The sequence below is a fragment of the Rhinolophus hipposideros genome, assembly GCF_964194185.1.
Source record: "Rhinolophus hipposideros genome assembly, chromosome: 21".
Taxonomy (NCBI): Eukaryota; Metazoa; Chordata; class Mammalia; order Chiroptera; family Rhinolophidae; genus Rhinolophus; species Rhinolophus hipposideros.
Genome location: NC_138067.1, coordinates 20,951,554 through 20,974,394, shown reverse-complemented (window position 1 = coordinate 20,974,394; position 22,841 = coordinate 20,951,554). Strand labels below are relative to the sequence as shown.

Below are 22,841 nucleotides of genomic sequence, written 5' to 3'. Positions count from 1 at the left end.
AAAAGAATAAAATGAAGGTAATTCAAAACTTTTACAGTGAAAACTACAAAATGTAGTTGAAAGAAATGAAAGAAGACCTAAATAAATGGAAAGATATCCAGTGTTCACGGGTTGGAAGACTTAATATTATTAAGATGGCTAAACTCCCCAAATTGATTTACAGATTCAGTGCAATTCCTATTAAAATTTCAGCTGCCTTCATGGCAGACATTGACAAACTAATCATAAAATTCATATAGAAATGTAATGTACTCAGAATAGCCAAAAAATCTTGAAAAAGAACTCACATTCCCCAATTTCAAAACTTCCTACCAAGAGATGGTACATGAAGTAGTGACATAAGGATAGACATAAGAGTAATGGAATAGAATTGAGAATTCGCAAATAAATCCCTACATTTACGGACAACTGATTTTTACGAGAACGCCAAGATAACTCCATGGGGAGAAAACAGTCTTGTCAACAAATGGTGCTGGGACAACTGGATATCCACATGCAAAAGAAAAGAATTGGATGCCTAACGTCACATCATAGACAAAAACTAACTCAAAATGGATCATACACCTAAATGTAAAAAATAAAACTGCAAAAGTTTCACAAGAAAACATAAGAATAAATTTTGTGACCATAGATTAGGCAATGGTTTCTTAGATATTGACACAAAAAACACAAGTGACTAAATAATGGGCAAAGGATTTGGATAGATATTTCTCCAAAGAAGATATGCTGAAGGCCAACAAGCACATGAAAAGATGCTCAACTTCATTACTTATTAGATAAATGCAGATCAAAACTACAATAAGATACCAGTTCATACCCACTGGCGTGACTATAATCAAAAAAGATAAACAAGTGTTGGTAAGGATGTAAAGAATTTGGAACCCTCATACATTGCTAGTGGGATTATACATGGTGCAGCTACTTTGGAAAACAGTCTGACAGTTCCTCAAAAGATTAAATATAGAGTTACCGCATAATCCAATAATTCCACTATGTCTAGATCCAAAAGAACTGAAAATATATATCCACACAAAAACTTGTACACGAACGTTCATAATAGCCAGCTTTTGTAATAGCCAAAAAGTAGAAACAATCCAAATGTCCATCAACTGATGAATGCATAAACAAAATGCGGTCTGTCCATACAATGGAATATCATTCAGACATAAAAATACATGAAGTGCTGATACGGGCTACAACATGAATAAACCTTGAAAACATTCTGTTAAATAAAAGAATCCAGCTACAAAAAGCCAAAAAAATATATATGTGTGTGTGTGTGTGTGTGTGTTTGTGTGTGTGTTTGTGATTCCATGTTTACAAATTATTTAGAATAGGCAAATCTATAAAGAACAGAAAGGAGATTCGTAGTTGCCAGGTGCTAAGGGAGTGGGGAATGGGGAATGACTACTCAATGATATGAGGTCTCATTTTATGGTGGTGAAAACATTCCAAAATTAATAGTGGTGATGGTTGCACAACTCTCTGCAGATATTAAAAAGCACTGAATTGTACAATTTTTAAAAGGTGAATTTTATGGTATATGAGTTCTATCTCAATAAAGCTGTTTTTGTTTTTTTAATCTCATTCTTTTTCCCAAATCTGCCATTGTTTCTATATTTAACAGCATCACCTAAAACAAAGTTGGCTAAATTATATAAAAATAGGTCTTCTTATAGTTTACCATGCTACTTAATTGCTTAACAGTCTCCTTTAAAGTTTACATGAAACAGATGTTAAATCAATTGATGTATAATTCATTGAGTCTCTTTTTTCTTGGCCTTACGTCTTTATATATTTTATTACATAGAAAACTCCTAAATCTATCCACCACCACTCTCAGAAGGCAACATTCAATTTTGTTTTAGAAGTTATTTATGTAAGAAATATTAATAGCATGTTGTTTTATTATTAATTTTGGAGTGTTTGTAGATATTCAGAATGCCTCAAGTCTCTGATCTTCTGAAAGTGATAAAAAATAGAATGAGGAAAAGAATAAGTATTTGGAATGTCTAATAGTTCTAAGTAAAAACTAGATTTCCAATCTCAAAAGCCAAAATTATTAGTGGAAAATTAGAGATAATTTTAATATCGTATATTTATACTTGCAAATGTTCTATAAAGAAAATGGATTGCTTTTGTAATTAAAAAAATTATAAAAAGAGAATCAAGGGCAACTCTATAGCAATGACTACCTCTATAATCTCTAAATATCATTTTTCATTAAAATGAGCCATGAGCCCTTACAAAATGATCTATTCCTACTCTGAGTCAGCCAATGAAAAGAATAGCTTAGGACATTTTGTTGTGCAAGAACTTAATGGAAAATCCAGAATGCTGTCAAAGACTACTGGAGTCATGTTGGAAGGACATACGAGTAGAAGCCAAATGGAAAGAGCTCCCCACTAACTGAGATGGAACAAACTGAGCATCAAAAAGAACAATGTCTGTAATGAGTTGTAACAAATATATACAAGCCCATGAGATCATGATGATACTCAAAACAGAGAAAGAATAAAAAATGAAGTCATACAAATAGACTGTGAATAGAAATTGAAAGGCAAAACAATAAAGCTTCTAGAAAATAATAAAGGAAAAGTGTTAAGTTGGACTATATTAAAATGAAGTACTTCTTTTAATTACAACATACCATTAAGATTCTGGCTCTGAGTAAGATAGAAAAAGCACACTCTACCCTATCTTCTCCCACTGAATGCACCTATAAAACTTAGACAGAATACACAGAGCAGTTATATGAGGACCCTGAAAAATAAATAGTAGCAGGCAGATTAGGGAAGAAAAACAGAGTTTGAAGTACGACCTAACCAGTGGTGAGTTTTTTTCTTCCTCTCACATTCCCCAGCCAGGACTCAAGAAAGCGCAAAACCCAGATGGGGGCATTGGTGTGGACAGAGAGCTCTAGGAGTAGCCCTCAAGTTCTGTCTTGAGGAGAGGTCTATCTTAGGAAAGAGGTCTCCTAACACTCAGAGAAAGTAGGGGTAATTCCTCATTTTGCCCACTTTTTTTCATTTTCTCAAGTTCCAGCCCCAGGAGTGGTTGCAAGGGTGGGAGACACAGACACTTGAAATTCTGAGGGGGGTGATGTTCCCTCTCTGATTGGAAGATCTGCAGTCCGAGAGAGAACGATGAAACCTGCTTGAATTTTCTGTCTTCTGCCACTGGGTCATGTGTGGGTGTAATTGTGGAAAGTACCCAATAGGGTAGACTAAATAAAGCCCCAGGATATTACAAAGAGGAAGGAACTCTGGAAAATGACCCCATAAAGTTCTCTATGAATTCCTGAGCTCAACCTTGAGGTACACAAGCGTGAATGTCATCCTAAAAAGCATGTCGAAAATTGAACTAAAGGATAGAACCAGAGGGAAAGAAGAAAGAGTGCAATGCTGAAAAATTATTTGAAGAAATAACAGATGAAAACTACCCAAATGAAAGACAAACTTACAGATTCAAGAAGTTCAGTGAACTCCAAACAGGATAAACCCAAAGAAATTCAAGCCCAGACAATTCATAATCAAACTGCTGAAAATTAAAGACAGAAAAAATTTTGAAAGAAGCCAGAGAAAAATGAAGCACTATTTACATTGGAGCACCAATTCAAGTGACTGAATGAATGCTGTACAGAAATTCTGTACTATCTTTCCAACTGCTCTGAAATCTATAGCTAGCTCAAAATAAAAAATTAAACAATTAAATATTGGCTGATATACTGGGGGGGAGTAAAAATGAAATATTTATTGATATTTAAAGAATAAAATAGGAAACCTCAAAACAAATTTCAAACTTTCGATTGTTCCCGCCCTCCCGCCCCTCCCCAAGACAAAAAACTTCTGCTATTTGCAGTATTTACACAGAAAACTGTGAGAACTAGAGGTGGCTAAGCAATTCCACCACCTGGTTTCATGACCCCAAACAAGTCTTATATGTTTAGGCTGCAGTTTCCCAAGACCAAAGAGGTGAATTAGATGATCCCTAGTCCTTCCCAATTCTCACATTTTATGGATTCTTCATACTCCTATAAACTCTTCCTCCAGCAACTAAATGGTGGAGTATCTTAGAAGTTAAAAGGATGAAATTTAGAACCAGACAGATTTATCTGCTTCCTAGCTCTGCTATTATATTTGACTAGGGCAAGTTACAGCCTCTGTGGAATAACATCTACCTATAGGTGTGTAAGGATTACATGCAAAGGGGTATGTAGAGTAGTCCGCACTTCAGAAAATGCTCAGCACATAGTAAGGGTATAATACAAATGCTCCAGTTATTACAATGAAAATTCTGCCTTAAGCTTCCTTCTTTTCCTAAATATAAGTATATATTCTTTCCAAGATATTCTTTCCAAGATATCTTAACAACTTTCACAGCTTAACATCCCCATGTATCTGACTCCCAGATCTATATTTCCTAAGCTTTAGTTCCACATTTCCAACAATCTGGCAGACATCTCCAACTAAATACTTACCATCACTTAAAATTAAACAGGCCTAAAACCAAATTATCACCATCCCTGCAAACCAGCTCCTTCTCACAACTCAAGTCCTGTCATTCTCCCAAACTCACCCAGACTCAAAATCTCAAAAAGTCAGCTTCGACTCTTATGTTCTCTTCAACACCCTTTTGCAATCAACCATCAATTCTTACTGATCACTGCTTCCAAAAGTCTCTCATTTCTTCCTGATCCCCATTAATCCACTCCTGAATTATTACCCGCACTTCTGCCAGATTCCTCTTTCTCTGGCTCACTTGGATCCCATTATTTCCTACTACCATTTTGCCACTGAAGGCTAAACTCCTGATATTGCACTCAAGGCCCAGAACAATCTGGACTCAAATTATCTGTAATTCACAGAACATACACTGAAATATCTAATCTCTCATCCCATGTTCTCCTTTTCCTTTCTGCTTACTGAAATTCTGTCAATTTTTAAAGAACCAAAACGACTTCTTCACAAATACTTCACTGATTCTAGAGATCTCCCTCATTTTTCAAAGAACATTGACAGGGAATTTCCGTCAGCTATCAAAATATATCATATGAGGCACAGTAATTAAAATAGTTTTGGTATTAATACAAGCCAATGTAATAGGATAGAGTCGAAATAGACCTCTGCCTATATGGGAACTTAATAATGTAATGTTTCAAATTTATAGGAAAAGAATTAACTATCCCATAAATGTTTTTTGGGACAAGTGGCTATCCATACAGAAAAAAGTAAAGTCAGAACCCAACCTCGTATCACATTTTACAAATATGTACGTACAGGGGAAAAATATAGAATGTATTTATAACCCAGGTTAGGGAAGGAATATAAATGCATTAAAGGAAAAGACTGAATAAATAAAATTTCTGCACAATAAAAACAGTAAACAAGGGGCCGGCCCGGTGGCTTAGGCGGTTGGAGCTCCGTGCTCCTAACTCCAAAGGCTACCGGTTCTATTCCCACATGGGCCAGTGGGCTCTCAACCACAAGGTTGCCAGTTCAACTCGAGTCCCGCAAGGGATGGTGGGCTCTGCCCCCTGCAACTAAGATTGAACACGGCACCTTGAGCTGAGCTGCCTCCCGGATGGCTCAGCTAGTTGGAGCACCTCCTCTCAACCACAAGGTTGCCAGTTTGACTCCCACAAGGGATGGTGGGCTGTGCCCCCTGCAACTAGAAAAGGCAACTGGACCTGGAGCTGAGCTGCACCCTCCACAACTAAGATTGAAAAGACAACAACTTGACTTGGAAAAAAGTCCTGGAAGGACACACTGTTCCCCAATAAAGTCCTATTCCCCTTCCCCAATAAAATCCTAAAAACAAAACAAACAAACAAAAAAACAGTAAACAAAATTAAAAGACAAGTTACAGGATGGGGGAAAAGTTTGTCACAGACATCGTATCCAAAGGATGTATTTTTAGAATATATACAGAAGTTTTTTAGATCAATATGAAGAAAGACAACAGCAATTTGCACTGAAATATCAATGCGTAATTCAAAGAAGAAATCTAAAAGTCCAATGAAATTAAGAAACAATATTCAACCATACCAGTAATCAGGGAAACAAATATTAAAACACTGAGATCATTTTTTCATCAGATTAGCAAAAATTTTAAATGCTAATAATATTAAAAGGAGATGTTGTGGGCAAAGGAGTAATCTGATACACTGATGAGATATACATTTGTTCTGCAATAGTAACTATTAATATTTTAAATGTAAATATTCTATGACCCAATAATTTCATGTTTAGAAATCTACTCTGAAGAAACATAGTGCATAAAAAGGCACTTTTACTACAATGCTATCTGTAATAGTCAAAACTTGGAAATAATGTAAATGTCCACCACTTGGGAAATGGTTACATAAACTATAATACTAATACATAACATGATATTCAATACCATGCAACTTAAAGAAATGCATATAGACGACAGCTAAGGAAAGTTCTCCAAGACATATTTTTGGGTGAAGAAAACATGAAGACCAATAACAAACAATACCTTTTATATTTCTACAATTACATATTGATAGGAATGAAAGTTAGAAAATTCTGAACAAGTATACGAGTACACCAAATTGATAGTAGTTGTTATCTAACAGGCTCAGGAGGTGTCTGATTATGAGTTTAAAATACCATAAATAATTAAACTACATATTTTACTTGTGTAATTAAATATAAAAAATTTAAAAAGGAAAAATGTATAGACACAATAATTACCAATGTGAAATACACATATAAAATAAAACTAAGAAATGCACGATACATAAAAGCAAAAGGAATGTTTTTAAATATATTACTCCTATAGTTCAACAATGAAATTTAAAATATGCAAATTAAGGACAGCCGGATGGCTCAGATGGTTAGAGCGCGAGCTCTCAACAACAAGGTTGCCGGTTCAATTCACGCATGGGATGGTGGGCTGCACCCCCTGCTACTAAAGACTGAGAACAGCAACTGGACTTGGAGCTGAGCTGCGCCCTCCACAACTAGACTGAAGGACGACTTGGAGCTGATGGGTCCTGGAAGAGAAACCCACTGTCCCCCAATATTCCTCAATAAAATTTATAAAAATAAATAAATAAATAAAAATAAAATAAACTATGCAAATTAACATGAGATAGTATTTTTTTGCATTTTCAGGGAAAGATTAGTTTTCACAGCAATACCTGATATTGGCAAAGGTGTAAGAAAATGAGCACTTTCAAATTATATCGATAAAAGTGTACATTGGTATTGCCCACCTGTGCAATTTATGAATATTTAGTTAAAATTTAAAATACATACATGTATTCACACAAAAATTCTATTTGCCATCCTGCTCTGAAGATTGCCATCCTGACCCATGGAAGAGGAAAAGAACACTAAGTAGTATGCATGGGAAGCTTTAGGAACCAGATGTACGGGCACACAACAATTCCACTCCATACCATTGAAGAAAATTTTGCCACATATGCACACCTAACTGCAAGAAAGACTAGGAAATGAAGTGAGCTGGGCAGTCATCTGCCCAACTACAATTCTATTATTATCGAAGAAGGAAAGAACAGATTTTGATGGAGAGATAGCAGTACTGCCACACATCTCTAAACCATATGGCTGAGTTTTGCCTTTTTTTGAACTTTAAATGAACGGAAACATACTATGTGATTCTTTTGCATCTGGCTTCTTTTGTTTGTATTTATACTCTTTGGACTAAACTGTCTTAAACAAATGTATGCAAAGAATATGGTACTGAAAGAAATGTTCAAGCTGGGACTTATGCTACCTGAGCTATACAGTCCTAGAACTATAACTTCATTAGCAAATAAACAAATAAGGAACAGGTTAATGTGCTTAACTCTTAAATTTCCATAATCGATCATGCTATCCACTCATTTTTAGTCAAATATGTTATTTCCACAGCTTTTACATCATGAATTAGCACTGAGCCAGTCATTCACTCACTTTTCCCCCAGCATTCCCTCTCCAGCAAGACTGATAACTAGCATTTGCATAATGGCTGCTTGGAGTACCAGGTGCCTTTTATATTCAGCAAAGCAACCACAGCAACATTAACTGGTTTGAACTCAGGCCCTTCTGACCCTGACCTCATTAACACTACATTCTAACTAAACTAATTCACCACAGACTCTACATATGAAATACTTAAAGCTGATTACTAAGCTATTTGCTTCAAAGAAAATACTTTAAGAATATCTTTGTTTCCAGTTAAGAGTGGTTGTTTCTGGATTCAGAAACTGGGTGGTTAGAAGAGCAAGGTAAGAGGGAACCATACTTTTTGTGATGGTTTTAAGATACATCCTCAAATTCTTTGGTACTCCTCTCTTCAAGAGGTGAGGTATATTTGGTGACTCACTTCTAATAAACATAAAGTGGTGAAAATGATGGTAACTGGTGACTTACAAAGCTAGTCATAAAAAACACAGAAGCACTGTGTGTGTGTGTGTGTCTCAGTCCTGTCTGTCTCATCACTGGGGTAGCTAGCTGCCATATCATGAAGACACTCAGGCAGTCCTATAGAAAGGTCTACACAGCAAGTAATTGAGATCTCCTGTCAAAAGCTGAAGCCCTTCTCCAGAGCAGGAACTGAGGCCTTCTACCAACAGCTATATGAGTGAGCCATATTAAAAGTGAATCTTCCAGCCCCAGTCAAGCCTTCAGATGACCAGCTTCAACCAACAAGAGTGACTACAGTCTCATGAGACCCAAGCCAGAACCACCCAGCTAAATTACTCCTGGATTTCTGAATCCTACAGAAACTGTACGAGATAATATTTATTATCATTTTAAGGCAATTTGTAATATAGCCAATAGATAAGAATACACTTATCTACAGATATGTTTTCATCTTTTGTTTTTGGTGCCATATACATATGTTGCCTATTTTCAAAAATAATTTGTTTTATAAACCTCTTTCCCAAACATAATTTTCTTACTCAAATTATACTAGCGTCTCTAAATTAATAGAGCTCACTTTTAGAAATGTTCTCCGTTAAAGACCCTCCACACGCAAAATATAGTTAAGTACTACAAACTGGTACTCTTTTGGACTCTACTGGAGATATCCTCTTAAAGGTATATTAAGATCCTGGGAATGCTACAGTCTATCATATGGTGGTAGAAAAATTAATGGAATCAGTGCAAACAACTGTGTGATATAACAATGCAAATGCAATCCCAGTGGTTAAAAAGGAACTTGCAAGCACTGTATGGCTCAACTTTCATCCCAGAATGAAAAATGTATAATGAAGAACTCACATTCAACCACAATCAGATAAGGAGCATGTTACTATTCCAAGCTGCTTTTTTTAAAACCGCATTTTAGAGTGATAGATGGGTGGTGTTCCTCAAATTATTCTTAAAAGGTGTTTTTCCTCAGATTTTACTTCAACCTAGCAACTATTTTCCTTCTGTAAACTAGCAAAGAAAAATTAACGGAAATAAAACAAAATCAACTTTTAAGGAACAACATGTCACAAAATACTGTTGTGATGAAAAATTATAAATAAAATTTTTGTGAAGTGCACTTAATAAATCTGGCTTGTAACATTACCTCAGAAGGGTTGTATCAAGAAGTATACAAAGAAGAAATCAATAATTTGAGGAATGAGAGCAGGGAATCTGTTTTGAGTTTAACTGTTTGATAAGTGGGTCATATTAATTCAAAACTATTAGGTGTTAAATGGCTCTGTCACTTACTAATTGTATGACCTTGAACAAGTTATTTAACCTCTCTCAGTTTCTTCATCTTTAAAATGAGCTATTAGTTCCTAATGAATAAGGTGGTTGTAATGATTAAATGAGTTAATTCATAGGCATAAAGTACACAATAAGCACTCAATAAATGGTACTCAGTAGTGGTATTAGTAGACTATGTATATTTGGAAAGTAATATTCAGAAAATACCTGATTTTAATAAAACTAACTTTATTATTAGTTAGAAGTGATCAGGTGAAAAAGTTGGGGGGGGAAAGGTGGGGAGGAAATGCACCAAAGAGAAAAGTAAAAAATCCTAGATTTAAAGCCCACTAAATACAACAATATACACATCTCACAGGTGCATTCATCAAATGTTAAGTCATATGTGATCATGACCAGCTACTTCTCAAATTCTTGAACTATCCAAAAGTTCATGGACTTTACAGGAACTTGAAAATATAACTGATATTAAAGTATGATTTGATCGAGATTCTGGCAGAGATATAAAATAATTCTAACAAGTCAACAAAACACTAGAACAAAAAGAGTAAAAATAAAAAAGGAAGATATTTTTTGCTAGTACTTCTAAGTCTTCCCTTAACCATCCCCCCTCTTGTTTTTGTTGTTTTTTTAACTACATTAGTTAATTGCCTTAAAAACAGCTATTGATAAACTACATTTTAAAAGATGAAAACAGAAAGAGGCGCAAAATGATCAACTGAAAAGCAGTTCACATATTCACAAAGCCACTGATAAATTCTTACCACCATAAAATCGAAGCATACAGCCAAGGTCAGGATTTGTTGCCTCCTCCTGTAGGCGCACAGGATCGTCGTAGCCCAGCCTGGACAAGTAATCATAAACAATCTGAAGAGGTCGTTCAGTAGGTTCCAGTCTCCTGCTTGCACAATTCAAAAGAAAAATATTTAGTAAGTAATAAAAATGCATCATTTAATTTTTTAGATCTTTTAATATGCTCTAGATTTTTATGTGTGTATCAAGATTTTCTTTAGTATCATGTGATACAATTAATCTAAGTAAGTAGTGCTCAAAGATTTTGGTCTCAGGATCCCTCTACAGTCTTTGAGGACCCCAAAGAACTTTTGTTTATATGGGGTATATTTGATATTTACCAAATCAGAAACTAAAATTAAGAATTTCCAAACATTTGTTTATTCACTTTTAAATAATAAATCAATCCTAAGTTAACATAAATAATATTTTTTGAAAAATATATTTTCCAAAATAAAACAACTTTAGTGAGAATGGCACTGTTTTACATTTCTGTAAATCTCTTTAATACCTAGTTGAATGGAAAACAGCTAGATTCTTGGATCTGCTTCTACATTCAATCTGTTGTGATAACATGCTAGTTAGCCTCTAGAAAACTCAACTGTATATGCATAAGAGACTGAGAGTAAAAATGAAAATGCCTTAATATTATGAAATAGTTTTGACCGAACACACCTCTTCAAAGAGCCCTAGGGACTCCCACACACGGTCCCTTGAGAATCTCTGGTCCAAACTTAAAGACAGTGAAATTATGAATTTTAAAGGTTATACTTGGTCATATTTGATTTCATATGAACTGCACACACAATTAGAGATGCAGACTTTGGGTTGCCTACTATGTCCTAGGTACTATGCATTTCCACTGGCTTCATAGATGATTCTTCCACAAAACTTAGGAATGAAAGGCCCAATAATTCCCCAGAAATCATTCTACCACATGGCCCCGACTGAAAACTGAAGGAAAATCAGAATGTCTAGTAACCATTTGTGGCTTCTGGTGACGCTGCATATTTTAAACCACACAGACTTAAAATACTTAAAAAGCAAAAATTATCAATGTGTATTTTTATAAAAGGGGGCTACATCAGTAATAACAGCAAAACAGCTCTTTTATAATTCTGTTATCAGAAAGCAAACTGTTATAAATACTGGGGTGCCAAAAAAATGTATACAAGTGGCCATTTTGGTCAATGTTGCTCAAGTAGTAGTTCGCTGTAATCAGAAGTGTCTGGACGCTGATGGTAACCACTTTGAGCACCTCTTGTAACCGCAGAAGTCAAACATGACTTGTCTTCATCTTTTGTTACCAGTATGTATTGAGTATTACAATTTAATAGTTTTTTCCTTTCTTCAGCTGTGTATTCATTTATTTTTGGCACCCTCTGTACAGTGGCTAAGAGTATTGGCTCCAAAAGTCAGACTGCCTGGGTTTGTGTCTCAGTTCTGCCACTTACTAACTACATGCCCTTGGACAAGTTGTTTATAACCTCCTTGTCTTCAATTCCTCATCAGTATAAATGGAATAACAATAGTCCTAACTCACAGAGTTGTTACTAAATTTTTTACTTACTTACAAGGTATTACATACTACGTAAAGTGCTGAGCGAAATATCTTGCATGTAGTAGTGTTCAACAACATATTGACAACTATTATTCAAAAAAAAATCTTAGGACTGAAATCATATTTTAATTAGAATAGAAACAGAGCATCTCCCCATCTAAAACAACAACCAAAGAACAAGTATAGGAAAGTTGAGGGGTGTTCTAAAGGTTATGAAGAACATTAGCCTTTATATCTTCGAAGAATTCTGTTCAGAAAACTTAAGAAATGTATTAATTAAAAGAAACACAATACACCTCCCATCATGGCAAAAAGATATGCAGGACATCTGTTGAAGGACTAGAAAAATACTGTTGGCAAGAAGATTTAATTTAAAAATACATGAAATGGGAATGTTACAAAGCTGAATATAAACAACTGTATCAAAGTGATAATTTTGGAGTAGAAATCATACTGATGAGCACACAAAAAAACAAAATAAAACAACCACTTGGCCCATCCTGACTGCTCAATACAGACTTGTAGCTTTCATAAACTCAGCACTACTGCATGGTGGATGACCAAAGAACTGAAAGCCTATAAAGACCAATAAATATTGAATTTGATAGAAACAAAAAATAAATGTTTCAGGATAAAAATATCAGTTACAGTTAATCTCTACTTAAAATATGCACAAAGGACTATGACAATATTAGGCATTTTCCCCGCACAATGGTAGAATTCTAAGAAGGATGCATTTTAAGAGGAACTTCAATTAGCCATGTAATATGAAGACTGAAGGATTATCTTGAACAGAAGGAGACCAAGGGCATAAAGAGTTATCTCTATCTTCCAACATCAAGAAGGATTAGACTTACTCTGCATTCCTCCAAAGAATGGACTAGGAACAATGAGAACTTGTTGCATAGGTAAACTTGGGTTAAAAATGAGGAAGAACCTTAATAATTAGAGATGTCCAATAATGAAACAGACTGCCTCTCAAAATAGCTCACAGAGCTAAGCGCCATCTGTCATGGATATTTTAGAAGAGACTCCTATAAGAATCAAGTTGGACCAGATGATCTTTAGGGTCTTTTAGAACTCAAGAGTCTGTGCAGTATCTAAGACACCTTCCTAATACAAGGCAAATTCTACTGAACCCTGCTATTGTTTTTGGATACAGAGTTCAATGTATTTAAATATCAATTCCATGTAACGATCACATATTCAGGATATATAACACTGTCAGGTTAAAATTCAATTTTTTAATTTCTCTCTAGAAAACCAAGAGAAATGGAAACATCCTAATTCTGAAATATTTCATATGATCAAATTTCCTTTCCTAAAAAGGCTCTGTAAATTTTGAAACCCTCTTTATATATTACCACCTAAAGAAAGTATTTTCCTTGGTGGGAGAAAAAACAACAACACATCTGCTCTTACTAGTTTAGCATAAATGAGTAAACAAGGAATATTTCAAGAACTGCAAAAACAAGTAAAATGAGAGGCTAATTCATTAAACTCCTTTGCTTAAGAGGGTAGGGAATATGGGGGAGGGAAATACTATAATATGCTTATGGATCAATTTTGTGTTTCAAAGTTCCAAAAGTGTAACAGACTGGTAATTAGCTATTTGTTAAAACTCACAAATCAAAGGAAAATAACATACTGCAAAACAGGTGTAGGAGAGAGTAATGTTGGCAATGAAAGGTTTCCTTCAACATTTGAAACATTTCTATTAACTGCTTTAAGGAGAGAAAATAAAACTACTGTAATAGTTTTAGTTTGCTTCTAAGTCTTCGAAGAGCTACTATGTCTTTGTAAATGTGAATATATACACATAGTTATTTCTCTCAAAACCAGCCAACCAATACAGTAGTGCTATCAACAGTGATTTATAGCTCTTAGCCAACAGTTACTCACAATAGTGACCACTGTTAAGATACACATAAGAAAAGAGTACATTTCATTCCAAGTATAGAATTCTAGTTAATAGAGGGAGACAAAAGCACACATCATTACAATCCAACAAGTGGAACAAAACATTATGTCAAAGACCCTAACAAAGCACAGCAGCATCCTCTACATCAAATTCCGATTACAACCCAATCCCTGTGCACCTATAACAGTAAAATCTGCAAACGGTAAGATCCACAATACAGATATTACAAACACCAACAATAAGGATATTTCGATAAATGTCTACTCCAGGCCTGATACTGTATGGGGAGCGTTTTACATTTTAGAAAGGTACGCCTATTTTGCAAATAAGAAAAATTAGGTTTAGTCACACAATTAGTACATAATGGCATGAAGGTTTCCTGTGCCCAGTTCATTACAAAACCTAACTTCCTTTAGGCAAACTACATTATTTTACATAGTTAAAATAATTTATGCAGAAGACAGCTTAAAGCACCAAGGAATCTAAAAAGTTGTTTTAAATTTACTATATTTCATTACGTCTAATACATCATCATTTGAGAAATATGCTATTTTTTATGCATCATTGCTGTATAATAACGAATTTTATTAGTCTTGTCCCTGGTTCCTTGGAGGAAGATTCTAAATCCTTGGAATTTCCTGAGTAATGGGAGGGTTTTAGTTATTCATGAGCCTCTTGGATCACCTCTGAGTTTATGCTAAGAGATGAGATGACTCAGGATGGGGACTGGCCACCAGAAAGACCATCTGAGAGCTGGGCTAGGACCTGGATCCAGCCCAACCTTGGGGGAGGAGAGAGGGATGGAGTACATCCCCTCAAGTACGTGGTCAGTGATCCAATCAATCAAATCTACCCAATGAAACCCCACTAAAAACTCTATTCCAAAGTTCTGTGGCGCTTTCTGGGAGGTAAACAAACTGACATCCTAGGAAGATGACACGGAAGAAGAGCATGTAGGTTCTACATTCAGGACCCCTATGTGTCTCTTCATTTGGCTGATCTTGATTTGTACCCATGACACTAAACACTGTAATTGTAAGTATAATGCTTTATTGAGTTTTGAGAGTCATTCTAGGGACTTATTGAACGTGAAGGTATCATGGCAACCCCCCAAATTTGTATCCAGTTGGTCAGAAATATGGCCAGAATCTGATGTAAAGGCAGTCTTACTGGGGACTAGGCCCTTTAACTTGTGAAGCCTGTGTAAACTCTGTGATTAGTGTCAGAATTGTATTGCTATAAACCAGATGATATTGCAATAACCATCATTAAAGAAAAAAATACTGCCAATTGAACTGTTACCCACCAACAACTCTAAGATACTAGCTGATTTCAGAAGTACTAAAATGTAAAAACAAAAAAAAATTTAATAAAAACAAATTAATGTATAACACATTCTTCTAAAGTTTTTAAATAGTACAGAAATATGAAGCACAGAACAAATCACCTTTTTCCTCAATGATAATTCGTTCAGTATGTATCCTGAATCAGGATTTTTCATTACACTTTTATAACATCAAAATATGGTAAACAAAATTATAGTGACTTGCAAGAGGTCACCCAGCAAGTCAGTGACAAAAGGAATTAGAACTCAGGATTCCAAACCCCAAGGTATTATTTTCTGATATATATACTTTATTGCTTCTTAGCTTATCTGAAAAGATAGTCTATCAAACACAGAAATCTTAGTCATTTTGATGACTAAGAATTAAAGCAAATATATGATCATGAGCCAAAGGGCACTCCATTTTGTCACATATGATCTTGTTACAACTTTTCAGACAGAAGGCAATGATGACACTAAGCTTCACTAGTGAGTCATTTATCACTTAAACAGTTCAATAAAAAAGACAGACCAACTATTTTCATGTAAAGAGCAATGGACCGGGAGACAAGACAATGTGTGCCAACTATAGCTCAAGTACTAAGCAGCTGCAAGAATGTGCTTTCAACCTGTCCTCTTTGGGCCTCTGGTTCACATCTATAAAATGAAGGAACATGATCTCAGTGATTCCCACTGGGGAAGTTACTGGCCTTTGGGGCAAGATAATTCTTTGTTATACAAGACTGTCTCACACATTGAGGACATTAAGCCTTTCTGGCCCTTGCTCCCTAAATGCTAGTAACTCTCCCCAGTAGTTGTAACAACCAAAAAAACCCTGCCCCTGCTCATATTTCCAAATGGAAAGGGCAGGGGGTTGAGCGGTTGTTAGGTTGGGTATACCTCATTTCTCTAGAAGATGATCTCTCTCAGATTCCCTCAAGGGCTAAAATTCTATAAATTAGTAATCCTTCAGTTTTTCTTAAATGACTGAAAGAGTATGGAAAGAAGGAAGTCATAGATGATTTAGAAAAATATGGTATAATTTCAGCCCCAGTAATCTCATTTCTAGGACCTAGCCCAGGAAAATCAACAATGTAAAGATTTATGGGCAAAGGTTTAGTCATCAAAACACTACTTCTAAGAGTTGAATGATCTGAAACAACCCAAATAGGTTAACATTTATTGAGCACTTACTAAGTGCCACACATCATTCTAAGAACTTTACTTCCTTGCTACACAAAGTACAGCACAGCACTTAGGAGTTTAACATACAATCTCAGGCCCCATCCAGACCTACTGAATCAGAATCTGTATCTTAACAAGCTCTTCAGGAGACATTAGAGTTTAAGAAACACTATAAGAATTCATTCATTTAATCTTCATAACATGTCTAATTAATTTACTCCTCAAGACAACTCTATAATGTAAATACTATCGTCCTCCATTTCACAAATTAGTAAACTAAGGCACAGAGTATAATGTAACTTGCATAGTAACTGTCTGAGCCAGGGTTTGAGCTCACACACTCTCATTCCAGAATCCAAGCTTTAAACCAGCAGTGCATAGTATTTCTCAATTTTTAAACAAGTTATAGTGTCTTCATAAAATGGAATATTCTGTAGTGATTAAAACTGGTATTTAAGGAATTTTTAATGACACAAGGAATTAATCAAAATAGGCAGTAAATAAACTGAATACATGGGATGGCCCCAAATACAAGACGTGATCACAGACAATATGGTGAATGTATAAATTTTAAAAAAATGAATTACAGTTAAAGACACATTGCCATTAATTGCTCTCAAAATACACCCCCTCCTTATGAACAAATTTATCCTATTGTTCTTGCGACTTTCTGAAGCAGTTCTCACTCTTTCATGAGTGTCTAGTTGCGCTGTCACAGCTGCCTCGATGTCCTGAATCACTCTGACTTTGGGAAAGAGTCAGAAGTCGCACGTGCCAGATCCGGTGAATGACTGTACCAGAAGCGATGTGTGACACAGAGCACTGTCATGAGGGAGGATGATTTATGGCACACTTTAAAACACACCTTCTCTCAACCATAGTTCACACCTGACTGACTGAGCTGAACTAGTTGAAACTTGTCACACACTGTTACTAAGGTTTGATGCGCAGTTTCCCATATTGAAGATCCCTGCCTTTCCGTTGGATGGCACTCGGCAGCAGCATTCACTGTATTTTGTGATCACAACGGAAAGGCTCTTGTGTCACACATTGCTTCTGGTATACGGCAATTTCTGTCAAATAAAAACATTACGGTGTGTCCTCATCCTCCTTATTCACCGGATCTGGCACCGTGTGACTTCTGGCTCTTCCCCAAAGTCAAAATGATTCAGGACATCGAGGCAGTCACGACAGCGCAACTAGACTCCCACGAAAGAGGACGTCAAGAACTGCTTCAGAAAGTGGCAAGAACGATGGGATAAGTGTGTTCGAAGCAAGAGGGGAACATTTTGAGGGGGATTAATGGCAATGTGTCTTTTACTGTAGTAAAACTTTTTAAATTTAAATATTCACTGTATTTATTTATCATACCACACATATAATTTTAAAACATTATACACACACTTTGAAAACTATCTGGGGAAAAAAATTTTACTATGGGAAGGCAATATATGGGATCTGGTGTCAAAATGCCAGAATTCGAATTCCAGCTCTACCACTTTTAGCTCAATGATCTTAGGTAAGACGCTTACCCTTTCTAAACCCCATTTTCCTCATCTATAAAATGGGAATAATATTTACCTCACAAGATTGTTGTGAGAATTAAGTGAGGTGATCTACAAAAAGCTTAAGCATAGAAGAGAATTATTATTTCTCTTTACACTTTTTCATTTTTCCAAAATTTCTACAACGAGTACATATTATACTTCATTACGTGGCAAAAAAAAAAAAAGTTATTAAAAAAGAGAATGCCTTAGATTGTCAACTATCTTGTAAAGGGCTATTATGAAGAAAGTACCTATTCCTCTGATTAGATTATATAAGACTGAACTGAAGCAATTAAAAGTTGAGTAAGACAGCTAAAAAAGATTTTTAATAAGTCTGATTAAATAGTAAAGCTGAGTGAGGGACACTGTGCCAGTTCCTCTCCAGGAGGGCCTCTACTCAGAACAAAGTCCACCACCCATCTGGAATGAGTTAGGTATCCCACCTGCCTGGTAGTACCTGACTGACCTCGAACTGGTTACCAGACCTCTCACAAAGTCTCAATGTTCCTCCCGTGCAAGGAATGATAGATTACCGCCCTTACAGTTGTGAGGATTTAATGAGAAAACATGTGTAAAGCACTAAGCTTAGCAAAGAAAGCATTTAATGTTAGCTAAAATCTATCATCATCATCCTTTGGCTGAATGAGACTTCTTGAGCTCCTAATCCAGCAATGAAAATATATTCATTTTTTTAAATCACAGTTCAATTATGTTTTCATTATTTCCTAATCAATTATATCTTCAAAGAGCTATTTCATCACAAAATTATCAAGGCCACAGGGCTAAAAAGAGACAAACTGTCCATTTTAAGTAGTTTAGATTCGCAAAAATAAATTATATCACATTTGGATTCTTTTCTAACTACACAACTAGTAGTAGCAAGCCAATTCAGGTGGGGTTTCTTCCACATTTTTACTACCTTTGTATAAATACATATACACTAGTATACAAATGAGTAAGTCTTATGTTTAAATACATCAACTCCATCAATCACTACCAGCTATATGTAGGTCAAAGCTTTCCATCTGATAAAATTAGATCGGAATCAGTGTTAAGATTTAGAAAAGCCTAAGGATCATTCAAGTCTGATCCTTTCATTTTAAAAATGGATTTAGGAAATGTAGTTAACTGATGAACAAGGAAAACATTCAAATTCTTATCTATTATTTCAGGAATTACTCCAAATCCTAAAAGGAAAAGATAATAAACCTCAGTTTAGACTTTTAAAATGACACCAATTTTTAATTCAGCTAAAGGTGCTACTATTATTATCACATTTTAAGTGTAAGTAGGAGCTTCCTTTCTCACTTTCATCAGTGCTAAACCCTCAGCTTTGAATTCTGTTTCAAGACATTTACTTATTACAGGGAAGGGGAAGGAGAGAAAAATCAATGGTCAGGCACTTAAGGAGTTCTTACCTGACATCAAATTCAAAGACCAGCAATTCAAAGAATAGTAATTTTTAAAAAAAAGTTAAATCAAAGAGTTCATATATACAGTATAAGACTACAATGAGAATGCTTTTCTTCTTCATGTTTATATAAAAATTTTAAAGTAAACACAAACAGTTTTTAAATCTATGAAAACACGCTCAACTTCACTCATTAAGATAAATGAAAATTAAACTGACAAAATAACAAAGTGCTTATCAGATTTGCAAAAATCTAAGTCATTAGACTTGAAAAAAGATTCCTTGGAATGCTGACTTTATGATACCTAATTGAAAAACTGTTGACAATCATTTTCATTCACAAGCAAGTATGTACTCATGCATGAGTATGTGTCTATATTTATATATAAAATTTAACACTAACATGTTCTGGAGAAAGTTAAGTGCGGAATAGGTATACTTTTATGTTATTCATCAAAGTATAACTTCTATGAAGAAAAATTTGACAATATTTATCAAAATTATAAATGCAGATATCCTCTGACCCAGCAATTCTACTTGAGGAGTTTACCCTACAGATGACATCCCCATAGGAGAAATATCATGGATATGAGAATATTCACTGCTTGTGGAAGTAAAAAACTGGCAACAATCTGAATGCCCATTAACAGAAGATTGGCTCAATTATGGTAGAATCACAAAATGGAACACTGGGGCCGGCCGGGTGGCTCAGGTGGTTGGAACTAAAGGCTGCTGGTTCGATTCCCACATGCGCCAGTGTCAGATGGCTGAGTTGGCTGGCCACGGGCTCTCAACCACAAGGTTGCCAGTTGGACTCCTTGACTCCCGCAAGGGATGGTGGGCTGTGCCCCCTGCAACTAGCAATGGCAACTGGACCTGGAGCTGGGCTGCGCCCTCCACAACTAAGATTGAAAGGACAACAATCTGACTTGGAAAAAAGTCCTGGAAGTACACACTGTTCCCCAATAAAATCCTGTTCCCCTTCCCCAAAATATAAATAAATAAATAGAATGGAATACTATGCAGCCACTAAATAAATGAAAACTATATAACTATTAATATGAAAAGATCTCTAAATGATATTAAGTGAACAATGTGCTGCACACAGCACCATTAGTTTTAAAATTTCTATGTAACAGACACACATACTCATGTATGAGCATTTACCAGGGGTGCCAAAAAAGTGTATACACATGACTTGTATTCATCTTTTATTGGTATATATTGAGTATTACAATTTTAACACAGTTTTTTCCTTTCTTAAAACGTGTATATATTTTTGGCACCCTCTGTATGCTTCTCACTCTATTTCTTTTTATATATTTCAATTTCATTATATTTATACATATTACGTGTTTTTTTAAAAAATAACTTTTAAATTTAGATATCCAACCTACTATGTAACAACACAAATGAAGTAACTATCAAATTTTCCTTCATTGATAGTTTTTAAATTTAAGAATCATAACATCAGCATTCTAGGGACAAATACTTTTTCAAGTCTAGTGAATCCATAATCAGTTCTAGCATGATTAAAATCCTAAGTCCAACTTTCAAGAAGAAACACATATTACTTACACTGCAGTAGAATTAGCGTGGTAAGACCCAGACCTTACCTGACCAGGTCTCCATGAAGCTGTAAATAAAGACTTTCCCTTCCCTCTCCAGCACATATTTCTGATGCTGGTGTGTCTACTGTGCAAAGGACAAGATGTAAGTCGGAGGAGGAGGAGACAGAAGAGGTGGTGGTTGTAGTGGCAGTGGTCGTGTCTGCTCCATAAAGGTAAACACAGCCTCTCTTCACATCTTCTCTCAGCCAGTCTCTTTCTCGAGAACCAAACCTACTTCTCCTATTTAAACAATTTCTACTCCCATTGCGTTTCATATTTCTCTAAAAAATATCAAGAGAAAGAAATCATTAGCTAGAATGTCTGAATTAGACAAGTTTAGTCCTCACCCCACCTTTCCACTCTATAATTCACCAATATTCTGCTTGATCAAGATCGAGTTTCACTCCTCCCAGAGCCTTCCTCACCTGCTGCGCCCATTCTTGATCTGGAAAACTTAGTTTTCTTTACTGCTAGCTGTTCAGGTCTCTGTCCATGATCTTCTCTGACCCATTCTTTTTCTTATATTTTCAGAAAAATGTCAAGAATAATAATACATCTGTATACCTACTAGCCAACTTTCACAAATTTTCATATTTTGTCAGATTTAGTTTCAATCATTCTAAAGAACATATATACATATATGTTATATATTCTTACATATACAGCGGAAGCCATCTGATACCCTCACCACAAACCCATATACCCCTTCTCCCCAGAAACACTCTACTATATTTGGTACTTATCATTTTGGCATTTTATATGTTTGCCATATATGTATATATCTATATACTATATATTGAATTGTTTTACATAATTTAAAACTTTGTTTCACCTTGCAATTTTTTATTTGATTCTACATTGGTTTAGAGATATGTGCAACTCATTAATCTGAATATTCCATTTTTGAATACACTGCAATTAATCCATTTTGCTGATGGCACTTAGTTTGTTTCTAATTTTTCACTGTTGGAAACAATGCTGCAATAAACATTTTTGTACATGTCTCTATATGCAATTTGGAAGTTTCTCTAGGATCCTGACCCTCTGCCTCTTATGCCAAATAAGCAAGTACAGAATCAACACAATATTGCACAAATATTCTTTTCATTCTCATTATGTTTTTTTAAAATTACTATTGCATTTGATAATTCACGCATGAAAAATTCATACAGATTGTATAGTCATGTTATCTCAAAGCAAAAACAATTGCTACAGCAATATAACAAGATTTTAAATATCAACATTTATTTATCTGCTCTATTTTTATGATAGGCCATTTCTGTTCCCTTAATAAAAAAGACATTTCCACTATAATCACACTGACACACCTCTCCAACATCATGCCTCACTGCCCTTTTCTCTGTTTCAGTCACATCCAACTACTTTTAACTCCCCAAACATACCAACTATTTCACAATTCTGTGACTTGTCTGAAATGTCCTTCTCCAGCTTGTCCCCCTGACTTACTAGTCATTCTTCAGTACTCTACTCAGATGTCACCCTCTATCTGCTCTCTATGGAGCCATCCCCACTTTTCTCCTACCTAGAAAGAATTAATGACTATTCTCTCCTCAGCAGAATTTCTTCACCTTGAACATACTTTTATTACTTTGTGGATCACAATGGGTTTTAATTACTTATTTGATATTTCTTCCTCTCTTCTACCCTGAGAATCTATTACAGTGCCTCAACACCTGGGTGGTACAGATATGCATGCAGAACTCAGATGAAATCTCAGAAACTGATTCCAGGTCTGTACGTTATCCCAATTAGCTCTGGCAAGAAGTTA

The 22,841-nt window shown here is 35.3% G+C and overlaps 1 protein-coding gene across 1 annotated transcript in view; it reads right to left on the bottom strand.

The window, feature by feature from the left end:
• The window catches only part of PHLPP2 (PH domain and leucine rich repeat protein phosphatase 2), a 62,652-nt gene that overhangs the window by 34,818 nt on the left and 4,993 nt on the right, over positions 1 to 22,841 (bottom strand). The window contains exons 2-4 of the mRNA XM_081031475.1: positions 21,059 to 21,333; positions 10,466 to 10,599; positions 971 to 1,011 (exon numbers count right to left, since the gene is read on the bottom strand). Coding sequence (XP_080887601.1) covers positions 971 to 1,011; positions 10,466 to 10,599; positions 21,059 to 21,333 — 450 coding nt within the window. The remainder of the gene's footprint in view (positions 1 to 970; positions 1,012 to 10,465; positions 10,600 to 21,058; positions 21,334 to 22,841) is intronic.